At 39.2% G+C, this 14,010-nt stretch overlaps 1 protein-coding gene and 1 long non-coding RNA gene across 11 annotated transcripts; one reads left to right on the forward strand and one right to left on the reverse strand.

The window, feature by feature from the left end:
- Nucleotides 1-703: 703 nt before the first annotated feature.
- Nucleotides 704-2,297, forward strand: LOC116801969. The gene is made up of 2 exons (XR_004362351.1): nucleotides 704-1,668; nucleotides 1,730-2,297. It is a non-coding gene; the product is annotated as an uncharacterized LOC116801969 (long non-coding RNA).
- LOC6614553 (basic-leucine zipper transcription factor A) lies at nucleotides 2,203-13,377 on the reverse strand. Of its 10 annotated transcripts, none has more exons than XM_032724404.1 (11): nucleotides 12,829-13,377; nucleotides 6,066-6,128; nucleotides 5,865-6,003; nucleotides 5,474-5,588; nucleotides 5,064-5,414; nucleotides 4,428-4,994; nucleotides 4,247-4,366; nucleotides 3,987-4,040; nucleotides 3,177-3,640; nucleotides 2,513-2,621; nucleotides 2,203-2,453 (listed from the first exon to the last, which is right to left on the reverse strand). In XM_032724404.1, the coding sequence occupies exons 1-11, from the start codon at nucleotides 12,902-12,904 to the stop codon at nucleotides 2,337-2,339; spliced, it is 2,175 nt and encodes a 724-aa protein (XP_032580295.1). In that variant the 5' UTR covers nucleotides 12,905-13,377; the 3' UTR covers nucleotides 2,203-2,336. The 10 variants fall into 10 exon arrangements, with proteins under 10 accessions (XP_032580295.1, XP_032580281.1, XP_032580313.1 ...); XM_032724390.1 differs by having other exon boundaries at nucleotides 4,428-4,997; XM_032724422.1 differs by having other exon boundaries at nucleotides 4,428-4,676; nucleotides 5,163-5,414; nucleotides 12,829-13,376.
- Between the last annotated feature and the right edge of the window lie 633 nt (nucleotides 13,378-14,010).

Genomic DNA, 14,010 nt, shown 5'->3' on the forward strand with positions numbered 1-14,010 from the left:
AGGCACTAACACCAGCAAACAACGACAATGTTCTAACGGCGCGACGGTAGTCGATTTTGCAGACGGCGCCACCGGTTAAAAGACAAATTTTGATTTTCGTTAGAAACGAATTTCACCACCTTTGCAATTTAATTGTTTTAAATTCCACAACAGCAAAACGACTTGAGTCTGTATGAGTTCAACCGATTTTTTCAACTTTCAATGCAGTAGACGTAGCCATAACTTTACAACTTTAAAGACTAAATCCACGCACACGACAATTTCAACTTTATCAGTTCTCTCTAGCAGCTTTCCCGACTTTTACCGACTTGTGTTCAAACAAAATCTGTACAACTGATTTTTCCAACTTTAAATGCAATAGATATAGCCACAACTTTACAACTTTTAAAGACTATACCCACGCACACAACAATGTCTTTTTTCTTTAAACAACTGCACCTTCATATAACCGATTTAGGACTGGACGAGCCCCCATGTAAGATTGTTTATTATTATTAATTTAATTATTAGTTTAATTCTAAATGCGGTAATTATATAAAGTATTCTTAGTTTGTGACCGAACGACTGCTGCTGAGTACTCGACTGACTGCTACGCTGACTTCCACCCAACTCTACTGCTGCCTTGCGATCGTTCCTTCGATGACTGATTGTCGATAACTTCGATTTCCGACAATCATGTTGCTGCTCAACAGCGCTGCCAACCGGGTTGTTGCCAGCCTTCAGCCTTACTCCATGTTACATATATATAAATATATACAAAATAAATAACTACTAATGTAACCGCTGACTAAATAGAAGATCAATAGCGATCTACTTAACGGCAAACGAACTATAGCAATAATATGAAATATTTAAACCAGCAATAATAAATCATAAAACTAAATGAAACTAAATATCCAACATCATACAAATAAAACAAAAACTGCATAATATGAAAACTCATATGATATAACAAACTCCAGATTAAATTTGAATAACAAAACAAATTAATTTACTTAAATACTCATCTTATGTATATTTTATTTGACAAGCAAATGTAACATTTTTCCTTTAAAAGCGTTTTTAATATGATTTCTCCGCATTATTTTTCTTCTTGTTTGCCAACATCTTTTTAACCAAAAACCGAACCAATGATATCCAGAAGATCCTTTAAAAACCAAACCACCTAGCAAAAAGGACTACACCAAGGACCTTTTTCTCTCTGGCAAATTGAGGTAGTAGGTTGTATAGTAGTAATTACACATCATACTATACAATGTGCTAGCTTTCTTTGCTTGACTACAAGCCGCATTTGATTAAAGAACCCCAATCGAACTGCACCACTTACTAAACCCAATCCCCAGCCATACAAAAGTTGCTGGTGCAACAAATTTTGATTGTGGGCAACAAAGAAAGTGTTCCGAGCCAGACTATTGTTAAATTTCATTACGAATGCCTAATGCCTATGTAAATGCAACCGGGCATATGTAAATATTGGCATTGGTGACATGTGCAAATGTTTGTATGGCTGATTCCCTGAGACCCTAACTTGTGACTTTTAATACCAGTTTCACAAGTTTTGATCTCCGGTATTGGACGCAAACTTGCTGATGTTAGTAAAAAAATAAGGCAAAGACGAATTCTCTTGCGAGGCACAAGTAGCGGAAGTTCAGAGAAGTTCTCCAGAAGGTAAAAGCTCACACAAAACTATTACAATCTGTACTCCCTAAGATTAAAGTTTCTTCAACAGAAATATGCCGTGCTGCTGGCTATGATTGATTGGATATTGGATTGGATTTACTGACCCCTTCATTAGATGGTTTCTCAAACAAAAGATATCTAAGAATGTTTGTGCTAAAAATAGATCTACAAGAGAGGCCAGAAGTATTTTGAACTTACTTTAGGTGCACTTTGACTGCAATGGAAAGACTAGCTGCAGTTCGTCTGCAAAAAATGGCTAACAAATTCTCGAAACTGACGATCAGATTTAACTATGCAAAAGTGAAGTTAAAATATTGTTGGCCCTTATTGTGATTAGTTTTTAAAATGAAAGAAGTGATCGAGCTTTAAAAATTTAACAAAAGATTGCTTTACTTAAATGTTAAAAGCCCTTACAATAAAGCCCATTTCCATAATAATTATTTTAGTTATTTCCTTTTAAAAAACATTTATTGTTAGGCCAATGATTTTGTATATCAAAACTATCACTGAAACCACATATTAAACTATACATGATTTAAATGTATTTAAACTACAAGCTACTTCTAAGTTCTAGAGATACAATGTGAGAGAGATTTGAATAAATCGATAAAAGTATATATATATATATGTATATAGGCATTGTAATGAATAGGTGATTATGGTTCACTGATGCGTGCACTTGTCCTTGGACCTTTTTTTACGATCTTCACTTGAATTTGATCTTCGAGTACCTTGAATTGGCATGTAAGGCGGCGTGGGACTGGCACTTTGATCTGAAACGGAAATACACATCAATATATAGCGATACAATTTACGGAGGGTCGGTTTATACATATATACCGAAATTGCCGGACTTGGAGTACTTCATGTGTGGCGATACGTCTTGGCCACTCTGATGCGAGCTGTCGTGGGATCCGGCTTCTGATCCATAATGTTCGGACCTGTAGTAAATAGAATAAAATGAAGGTTACTTTAGGCATTTGAAAATAAGTATGGGTGCAAGGAAAAAAGGTGTTTGGAAGGAATTTGGAAGGGCCAATAGGAAGATCAATTGGGAGTGAATCAATGCATATGTAAAATTACAGTTTCTAGACTATAAGATACCCCTCACTCAACTAAAAGAAGTGCGAGGATATGCATGAAGGAAAGCGAATGTTTTCTAGAGATAACGAGCGCCACCTAGCGGTGGTAGTTGTTAGTAATAAATTTAATATTACTAACAACCCTCAGACAGTCGAGAATGTATATAAATATGTTTGATAGTTTTAGCGAATCGATAGAAGCAAAAAAGAAGAAACATTTGTTATAGGTGATAATATCACCTATATATCAATGTAACTTTTATATTTTTCAAGAACTTGACGTTCATACGGATATACAAATATGGCTAGATCGTATTTGCTAGTAATCGTAATCAAGAATATATAAACTTTTCAGGTCCGGAAACAATTTCATTTATCTGACACATACTTGTTAACGAATATATTTCAACTCACCTAGTCATGGAGTTGTGGTTTTGAACTGGTGGCATTGCCTCCGTCACGTGCAATGAAAGAGGCCTTGGACCTGGCCTACAACTGTCCACGGGCAGTGTGTAGATATCATCTTCGCCCCTTATGGGCACCATGTTCCTTTGTTGCCTCTGCATGGAACTGTGATTGGAGCTTGAGCCCCCATCTCTGGTCAGGCTGCCATTGGTCAAAGGTCCGTTGTGGGGCCGCTGTTCACGACTACTGTTGAGCACGTCTATGGGATTGGAGTAGGCCTCCACATCGATGTCGGCCTGCGACTGATTGGCATTGCTGGAAAGGCAATCCGGGGGCAGTGGTAGCAGTGGACCGCAGTGGGAATTGGTGCCACAAAGCAGACTACCGTTTCCATTGGCAGCCTCTGCGGCTTCCTTCTGCTGAGTTTTTCGCAGACGAGCTTTCTCCTTGGCCCTCTTGGCTTTGGCCTTTTCCTAAAAAGACAAAAAACTTGTTTTTGTTATGTCAACTCTGCAAACAACCATTACAGAAACTAACGAAATTTTTTAATGAAATGTCTATGAATATCGGCGTAAATATGTAACGCAAACTTGAATATCGCAAAATAAAAGCTGCATACCCTTGCAGCAAGTATATATTTATAACAAGAATAAATACTTTATATAGTTGCAAAATACTGGATAAAATCTATATATTCTCTGCAAGGGTATAATGTTCAAAAGCAGGCCTGGTCAAAAATAGCTTGAGTATTGAAATGTGATTGATAATGGATAGCTGCAATTCGAAGGATAGAAACCAAATATGTTACATTGAATTTACCTTTTTGAATCCTAAGTAGTTGTACCTTAAGGAAAACAATTTTTTGGAATTCATCTAATTTTTGAACATCAGTATGGAAGTTAAATTTGGAATAAAGGGAAAACTTATGTTAGTTTTAAAGTAGTTCAAATTTGTTTCCTAGTATCCAATCTTCCCCTGATATAACTATTTATTATATTTATCAGGACTAGTAATATATATATTTGTTATCTGCATTATCTGCTTGGATAAGACTTCTATATTAGGTAGGAAGACCTTACCCTATCCTGCAGCATTTTGGCCAGTTCCTTGTCCTGTGCCTCAATGGCCAGCAGGCGATCCCTGTGCTCCTGACGCACACAGTCCTTCGACTCAATTGCCTGCAGACGGCGAGCCATCAACTAAAAGAGAGGACACCTTGGTTACCAGGAATCCTTGATTCATGCAAAACAAACCCTTTACCTCATCTTTCTGCTCCTGCTTCAGCTTCTTGCTCATCTCCTGGATCTCCTCCAGCGGCAGTCCTATCTCCCGCAGACTCGCATAGTCGCACGGATCCACATAGAGCTCAATGTCATCGGCGTGTTGTTGCATGTGTCTCTCAGCTGCCTTGGCCGATCCCGATCCCGATCCCGATCCCAATCCCGATACAGATCCAGATCCCAAACCGAAATTGCCCACAAGTTGATCGTATTTCTCGGGTGACAATTTCTGAAATTTCGGTTCGGTTCTTAGGAGATTTTCGTGTGACGGGGAGCGTTGTTTCTGGAGTGATGTTGCAGCTGCATCGACAACGCTGGCCGATGTTGCTGCCGCGCTCGTGGCAGCGATGTTGTAGTCGCGAATGCTGTCAGCAACATCGGCATAGTCCACCAGCTCATCGATGTCAGCCGGGTGTGCGGTGTGTGTGGGTGGGTGCTGAGTTATGGATGAAGTGCTGGGCATGTTAGTTGTTGCAGATGTGGTGGCATTTGTTGGTGCCCGTGCCCGACGTGCCGGCGATGATGATTGATGTTGCTGCTGCGGCGGCTGCTGTGCGTGGTGAAAACGTGAGTGATGTTGCTGCTGCTGCTGTGGCGATGATAACACATCACTCACCAACAGCTGGTTTTGTGCCTGTGCATTTCTACTGGGAGTGGTGCATGCTGCTGCTGCCCCCGGCAAGTCAACAATATTTGGTATAAGCGATAATCCTACATAGTTGTCTGTTTGTGAGAAGTGTTGCTGCTGCAGCTGCAACGGTTGCTGCTGCGGCTGCTGCAGCTGACTGTGATATCTAGCCTGCTGTGAGGTGCTCGGCTCTGGCTGATGTTGCTGCTGTGTCGACTGTGTCTGTTGTGTCTGCTGCTGCTGTTGCAGGTGTATACTTGCTTTGGCGGGACGGGGCGGCGGACGACTCTTGTCCCGTGTGACTGGCGGCGGTACGGGCGGCAAATTAACATAGATTTCCTGCAATCGAGTATATCACTCAGGCGATAGGATATTGGCAAGATATCCACGGTACTCACCTGCATTTGCTTGGCAATTAACTCGCTTTGCATCAGCTCCTTTTGCTGCTGCTCCTGCAGATCACGCTCCAGTTTGTCAGCTATTTCTTTGGCCACTCGCTTGTCATGCTCCTCCCTGTTGAGATATTGTTTTGATTCACATGACTTTTACAAATTTCTGTTGTTCCTTTAACAATTACTGATTACAAATAAGGTAATTAAGAAACTGCCAACACGAATTTCAGTCTTCAATAAGAAGATTTGGAAATGGTTTATTCGTGTTATTAATGAATGCAATGAAGGTATAAAAACGGAAATATTTGCTTCAAATGGTCATGCTGTAACTTATCCACATTGGCCATATTATTATATATATTATATTATTATTATCTTAAATGTTATTAACACTCACTGTTCTGTCAGACGTCTTCTGTAGGCATCCACTCTTCGCTGTGCCTGCTCCTTCTCCTTGATTTGTTCGTGCAGGGCAGTTGGAAAGTCCTCGCGAACAACTGCGTTTCTGTACCGATTTCCCTTGTAGAAGTCATTAACTGGGGGTAAAGATTTTGTGCATTAGCTTAATGGTTAGCCATTAAGTTACTCAGGTACTTACTCTCTTGGGACTGAAGCTTATAGGCCAGAGCGCCATCCTCTCGCACGAGCCACTCCTTGCACACTGGAATGAGAAAACGATAGAAGAAACAGTTGAGTACCTTGAATCGCCTTCTTTATGACAGTACATTACAGTATCTAATGACAAGTGATATTTAATGCTGCAACTATCAGATTACCGGCCAAATCTCTAATGAAGCCCTGCAAGATCGTAAAATTCGGTTTGCCCCACTTGATGCCCCGGTAAACCGATGAGTCACCTTCAAGATGCAGTCTTTCGAATCGGGGACAGACCCGGACTCGAAACAAAGGAATTCCATTGAAGATGTAGTGCAGCTGGAGTGGGAAAGTTTTGTAGAAGTTGGGGTAGCATTTTGATCGATTTAACCGCCATAGAGAGATCATTCACGTTGATAAGCGAAAGCGTGGTATAAACAGCCTCTTAATTGTGTGCGTAGAATTCGGATTGGGGTTCGCTTGGGGTTATTTATATATGTGTTTTTGTTGCTTTGCTTTTTATTCGAATTCGGCCGTGTGCTCATATACGTACACTGGGAAAAAATGTGTATCAAATATGCCATTAAATGGCATTCCGAAATATTATTTCTATATTGTTAGGAAGAAATCTAGTTCCTAATGACGAATGGCAAGTGATCTTAATGTTTACAAATTTTCCATTTTATCAAAAATAAAGATGTTATAATTATTAATAAAAATATATTGCGAACAAAATATCACTTGCTTAAAAAAATTTTTATTTCTTTAAAAACTATGAAAACTCATATGATCATATAAGTTTTTTTGCAGTGCACAAATGGACGATCTACGCAATTGGAACCGTCTGGTTTGGTGTTCTTGTCTGCTTTTGAGTTGCTGTCATTTATCATTTCATTTAGTTAGCAGCCTCGACTCTCAGTCACTGTCTGTGGAAAGTGGAAGTGTGGTAAAGTGGGAAAGTTGTTGGCCTGATGCGAGTTAAAGTTGTAATTTCAAGTACGCCTTGTTATCGAGCTGATAGTTTGTGTTTGGGTAGATATGAAATTGATCTACTGATAAGCAATGTTAGCAAGGGAAGCCTTTTAAAAAAAGGGTGCAGCTCAACTTTTTCTTTTGAATTTATGAATTTTTGGCATTTCTTGTATGTTTTTAGTTAAGCTCATAAAAAATACTAAATTCTTTCAATGTTTGCTCTGCATACCATCTATTTTCTGCCTTGTAAATACTTCTTAAACAGAAACATTATGCCTTTTCAAAACTATATTTGTAACAAACTCATACTTAATCACTTTAGAGCCCATATTTTCCGGAACTTCCCACACTTAGCTCACTTAGCTTTTTCCATTTCATTTTTCTTTCCATTTCCATGTCCATCTATTGCCGTACATAACTTCCTTATCTGGACACTCCGATCACCCCATGGTGACACTAATTTAAAGGTTCTTTGACTTGAAACTGTCAACTGGCAATTAGTTGAACTCTGGCCCTAGATTTCAACCCCATAAGGGCGAAGGCAATTAGAACACTACAGTTGAAAATGAATTATGGTTCGGACTCTCAGGGCAGCTAATGCATTTAGAGTCGATTGCACTTAATTAACTGCAATTCGAAATGAAACTGCACTTGCAGACATAATCAATTTAGTTGTTTGATTTCTGACTGCACATAAGCACCTATATACCTGTAAGTACATAACTAAGCGGATTCTATATATGCACGTTCATGCTGCTAAAAAAAAAACAGTAAATGTTGTGCCGCTGCATAAACTGAAATATAAAGTATGTAGTTTTTTGCAAGCTCACGCTTTTCTTGGCCCGCTCGGTCTGCTGAGTGGTTCGGCCTGATTGCTCAGCTCAGGTTGCTTACCCCACCGGCCCCCAAATCCCATTCCCAACTTTGCTTGCCACTGTCAGATCGCTCAACACTATGCTTATACCCTAGAAAAATTCAAGAAATTCAAGACAGTTGTTTGCAATGACTTCAAAATAAGGGTATTCTTTACTAGAAGTATAAGAAGTTTCAATACAATCAGTCTGACTTGGTTATATTTTTATGTTTTCCAAACATAGATTCCTGTACCTCCTCAGAATAGGTTCCTAACTACCTCGTTTTAACAATTTCGAAAAGCTGTAAAATGAATATTATTATTAGAAATAGAAGTACCTTATTAAATCATATTCCATTTCCACTAAGAGAGTGTAATAATGCTACATAGAGGTTTATAGGGTATGCAAATCTTTGGTTCAACTCTAAAATGAGCTTCAGTATTGCTGTTTCATACTCTCAGCATATAACTTACAAAGTCTCGAATAAGTGCCAGTATGTGTGTATATGATATTCTCGTTGTTCTTAAGTCTCTGCACTTTTGCGTTATAATTCCCCGAGCAAGCGCGGCTTTTTATTATGCACAACGGGCAACGGGCAAAAATACGAAAACAAATTATACAGAAATACAAAAAAATGTGTGTATGAGAACGGCACAAAGAAAACCTGTGCTGAAATCAACTTACTGTACTCCATACGCGGCCGTTGCAGTATTTTTCTTCTTTAAGATAGAGGAAATGACCGAGTCATTAAAATCGTGCAGCATATAAGTCTAGGAAAATTATGGCCAGTGCCATTTGAATTCGCCAGTTGCTATTAAGTCACACGACGAATTTGAAATTCTTTCGATTTCCTGTCCCAACACTGACAGCTGACTTATTGTGGCGGTCCATATGGGAGACATACATTTTTTAGCTGGCCCCGGAACGGGTTTTTGCCAAAATAAACACTTTTAACATCTGCTGCCCCAAAAATTCGCACCACCATGGGTGGTGCAAGTGGGTCAGCAAGAGCATTTTATTGACTTGACCAAAAAAAAAAACGACCCGAGAACGGGTTAGTAAGTCAAGAAATGCATGATTCATGTAGCTTAAGGTTTCTACCGAATTCTCTCCACGGGGGTGAAAGCAGTTGGCGGGAAGGGGAAGAATTTTCAGAAGAAATCAACTGACTGAAGGTTGATCAAAAACTGTTGATAATTATTATTATTTTAATGTGTTATGCGTTCAAGAGTCCATCCTGGACACATATTGTATTTTGATTATTGTAAGATATGATATAAAAGGTAATAAGCAGCTAAATGCTAAGGGAAATGCAACTGAACATAGCCAAATTGTTTATATTCACTCCAAATAAACCCAATTAAATAGGGCACTTAATTATTCAGGTGGAGCAACAATTGTTTAGCTGCCATTTGGGCGAAACTGCTTGCATTGCAACCTTTACAAATTTGCCTGCCACATTCAATTAACCTTGCTGGCCAGTCCACAGTTCCCAGTGTTTTTGCTTGGGCCTCTTGGCACTTGCAGGGCTTCGCCACCTTACTTTTGGTTTGGTTTGGTTTTCCCCATTTCTCCGATTCATTCTCTCTGATTGGCAACCAAGTTCAGATGGTTGAGCACGCATGAATGGCCCGCCGATCGCGTGAAGAGTTACACAACCCGGGATGGTAATGAATACATAAACCTCTGCACATATATATATTAAAAAAACTATAAACAAGTGAGGAAAGCCAAAATTAGAAAGCAGTTTGACGGGAAAATTTATGAGAGAGCCCCCAAACAAAATCCAGGAAAGTATGTGTGTGCGGCGTGGAAAAAATGCTGTTGACGCTTGACGACTGCAACTGCAACGACTGCCAACTGCAGCAGCGAAGACGCGGCGCCGAAAGTGGAAAAACCTGACTCAAGGTTGTTGAACATGCCACTGCCACTGGACGAGAAATGCGGCCTGCAATGTCGACTATTTGAATGTTGCATCTGACAGATACAGATACGGCACACACATACAGATACGGATACACACCGGCAGTATATTTAGCCATCCTCACATTGACCTTAGCCTGGCTGCATCATCTCCCGAATTCAGTTCATTCAAATGAACTCACATTTCGGGTTCAGTTTCGGCTTCCGCTGATTGATTGAATTGCCTCTCAGGCACTCGTGGGTCAAGTTATGCATATCCATAGCAGAAAGGCCAATAATTGTCTATCCAAGTGCGGTGTTGTGGCAACAAAACAAAGCCCAAATTAGCTTTATTTCTGTTTCATGCTACGATACTTATGAATTAAGTCAGTCAAGCTTTCACTGCTTTTAAAACGAGGAAGTTTGCTTTTTAGTCTGACAGCTTGTATTCAGTTTGCTTTATAAGCAGGTATATGTTGTTGGTTCTTTAATATTTGTAGTTAATTATTTTTACTTTGTCAACATCTATAAGTACTTTGTAAATATTTATTCCTTATATTATCAGTTCTTAGCTTTTTACACTTGTGAGTCACATAAATTGCATGAGCTATGATACAAGATCAACATATACCTCAGACTATATTCAGTTTTTCAAACTTACATTTAAAGTAACAAATCGTGAATAAGTTTCTCGTACTGAAAGGGGCAGCAGGTAATCCTTTACATTACCTAAATGTATGTCATAGTTATAAGTTCAATATTCTGCATAGCTCAATTTAGTTATTCATACTTTCATTTGTAAACACCAGCACTTGAGGTGGACTCCTTGGAAACTCCATTATTTGGGCCTCTTAAAAAGTTGTTGTTTGTAGGCCAACGCAAGTCATGACAAAGCGCCATAGTAGGGAGAGGAGCAGAGTGGGGCTTGGGCCTCCTTTAAGTGCTATCGCCATAGAAATGTTAAGAGCCAAATCCAAATGGAGGATACCTCCTTCCTGGCACTCGCACATCCTGTCATCGTGGCCTGGCAAGTGAATCATTCCTGGCATGCAGCGATAAAAATGCAAGAAAGAAATAAACTGCATTCAGGCGGCTCGTCATGCAACTGCTGCTGTTTTTCTTGCCGTTGGGGCTGCTGCTCCCCCGATGCCCCTTTTCTATCCTGGCCCCCTCTTCGGCAAGAAGCCCCTTCACTTGTCAGTCAGTCGGGCTGGTTGGCAAAAAAAAGGAAAAAAAGAGGCCAGCAGTTGAGTGAGTTTCAGTCGGAGGCACGGCTATTTCAAACCGAGGGCCGACTCTTTGTGGGGGTCTTTTGTCATGCGTGCTTGGGCGCAAATGAAGCGGCTGCAATCCCCTCGGCTAACCGTCAGCTGTTGCCTGCTGCACGCGCTGCATCTTTAAGATACAAATGCTGGGAAACAGCCTTTTTGCATGTCTGCACTGTGGGAAAAACTTATCCAATACGGTGGTCTATGGTGCTTCAACTAGCGACAGTTTTCTGATAACAATTAGCAAACATATTTTTAATATAATAATATAATATAATATAATAGATTTCTGAGTTCAACGAGATTTTCCTTACTCATTTTCTTACTCATTTTTTTTAACCCTATTTCCGTTTCTATTGTAATCATTATTTTACAATATACTTAATTAGGCTAGTATGTGTATGTACTTTTATGAAACAAAATCTTTATAATGCTTTGGTGTTGGTGGATAACTGGATTTTTCTTCAGGTGCATTCATTAAATGGAAAGTGCTCGCGGCAATCATTTTTTGCACCTCCAAAATGAAGAAAATGACTATGTATTTTCCCTTTCTGTAGAGGGGATCGCTCGGCTTCCCCTCAATTGCTCTAAAAGAAAACTATATAAGAGCTCGGTGTTTGTTTATTTTTCAACTGAAATCTCTTCTTCACAGCTTTGTCCGCTTTCGGTCGTTGGTCTGTGCTATGCGGTTTCTTCGGCTGCTGACTGGCAATCTTTGTTTTTGTTTATCGTCTCATGAAGACTTTCAAAACCCCCCAAAAAATGAGGAAACTCGCCAACTTCTTGTGATTATTACTGAGAGTCGAGAAAGTTTTATTCGGCTCGCGTTTTCTGTGTATAATTTTTTCTTCTTCGGGCAATCTTTTTCATTAGCATAACAACAAATATTGTTCACATAGTAGCCAAACAGATTTGCACAACAGCCACATCTTTGTCATCGAGCATTTCGTATTCGCTTTCAATTAATTGAGCTTATTCAAAGAGGTGAATAGCCAGCTTTTCATGTTGTAACATTTTTTCCTTATTACATAAGGTCAAGTCGAATGCGATAAGGGAAAACGTGCTCGCTATGGCTTGTTTACATCTGAATCAACAGAAAAATAGCTTATATGTAAGCCCCAAGGCGCAAACGACACTGGAGAAGTTCTGGGAACTTGAGTGTTTGTTTTTGGCTGATGTCGGCATTCAAAGATATCGGATCGGTGGAATTAATGGGATATGGATATTCGAATGGGGTATGGTAGGGGTTAGAATATTTATAATCCGTAATATCTTGAAAGAAATGCGAAAATGAATAAAATGTATGAACTAAAACCTTTTATATTAGCATTAATTAGAAAAAAACAATTTCTTTCATTTCCTAATTTGATTTACATTAGATTTTGCAAGAAGGGTATAGTCAATATATATTTAATGAACTTTTTGTGAAGAATTCTCGACGAATCTCTGGGCTCTGACTTTGTTTATGAATAAATGCAAACAATACAACAAAACAAATACAACAAATTTGTTAAAAATCGCAAGAGAGGCCATGTCGTTAAAGAAATACCAAGTCAGGGGAAGAAAACGTTGAAGAGGAATTTTAAAAGACCTCAAATTAATCACTTCTATGTGGTGCTCATGCCCCCGCCCCAATTCCTTAGCCCCTTCATCTCAATAGCTCAACTCAAACCCAATCAATATCCAATTATCCAAGGCCCCGTACGAAATTGTTCATGTTCAACCAATTTCGAAATGGTTTGCTTCGGTTCGGTTCCTAACCCATGCTTACCCTCATTAACATGTCCTGATCGGGGCAGCGCTTCCTTTGGTGGTGCGGCTGCTGTTGTGGTTGTGAAATTATTCATCTCTCTCCTCCTCTCGCCGCCCTTCTCTTTCTAACAGACTCTGGCTATCTCTTTCGGTGGCTCAAATCGCTATAGAATATCTGTATCTCGTTCTAAAACAGGTGTTTAAATTGGGTAGCTCAAGGACGCGCCTTCCACTCCACTGATTTTTAATTTATGTTGGTTTACTTGTTGAAGCGGGCCGCAAAATAGATACAAAGATGCGGCGATACAGAGCGTGAGTAAACTATATTTTCATCCAATTCCGTCGCTCTCCGTGCAACTATTTCACTTTCACACTTCCACACGAGTTATAATGCTTATAATTCCACAATTTCCACCAACAACACGCGCGCAACAACGACAGCTGCAATTCAAAATTCGATTCGATTTAGGTATTGTATCTCAAAGATACGCGACGAACCGGCGGCCGTCGTTCCACGAAAGCAGCAAAACAGCTCATTCAACAGCGAAAGCCGCTCAGCGAATGGATGTTGTTTGACTTGGCCATACAGTCCAGCAAACTGGAAGCCACAATAATACTGCAAGCGGCGCTGGAACTGGAAGCAGATACAAATGTATCTCGAAAGCGGCACTGCAATGGAAGCGAGCATAACACAACGAGAGAGGAGAGAGAATATATCAAAACAGTGCTGCCAAGTTTCAAAAAGATTTCAAAAATAAATACAAAAAGTTATAAATTTACCATTGATTTGTATAACTGTATATATATATATGTATACATGTAAATATTGTTTTTATTTTTATTTGATTTGCTTAAATCAGTTGGGAACAACGAATTTCTGTATATCTTTTATTTATGTTTATGTCATTTGCTATTTAGTAAAGACATACACCATAGCGTTTGCTAAGCAAGGTTTCAATCCTCAACAAATGCTACACTTGAAAAATTTCAACATCCTATTTAATTAGGTAAAAATTGTGTAGCTAAAAACTTGTTTATAAATATGACGACTGCAAGTTAGGTGTGAAAATAAGGTATTATGATTAAAATTTAAAAAAATTGGTAATGTTTTAAAAAAAACTTATAATTTATATTGGGATACTAGGAATTTCAATAAAAATTATCTTAAACATATTGTTGTTTATATATACATACAACACTT

The sequence above is a fragment of the Drosophila sechellia genome, chromosome 2L (assembly GCF_004382195.2).
Source record: "Drosophila sechellia strain sech25 chromosome 2L, ASM438219v1, whole genome shotgun sequence".
Lineage (NCBI taxonomy): Eukaryota > Metazoa > Arthropoda > Insecta > Diptera > Drosophilidae > Drosophila > Drosophila sechellia.

What these genes read in the sequence shown, in the direction of transcription:
- LOC6614553 (XM_032724377.1), bottom strand. Translation starts at nt 12,904, where the DNA reads ATGAATAATTTCACAACCACAACAGCAGCCGCACCACCAAAGGAAGCG. An exon ending in TAAGCTTCAGTCCCAAGAGA is followed by an intron (nt 6,004 to 6,065) that starts GTAAGTACCTGA and finishes CTTTACCCCCAG; the next exon opens with TTAATGACTTCTACAAGGGA. An exon ending in AGAAGACGTCTGACAGAACA is followed by an intron (nt 5,589 to 5,864) that starts GTGAGTGTTAAT and finishes ATATCTCAACAG; the next exon opens with GGAGGAGCATGACAAGCGAG.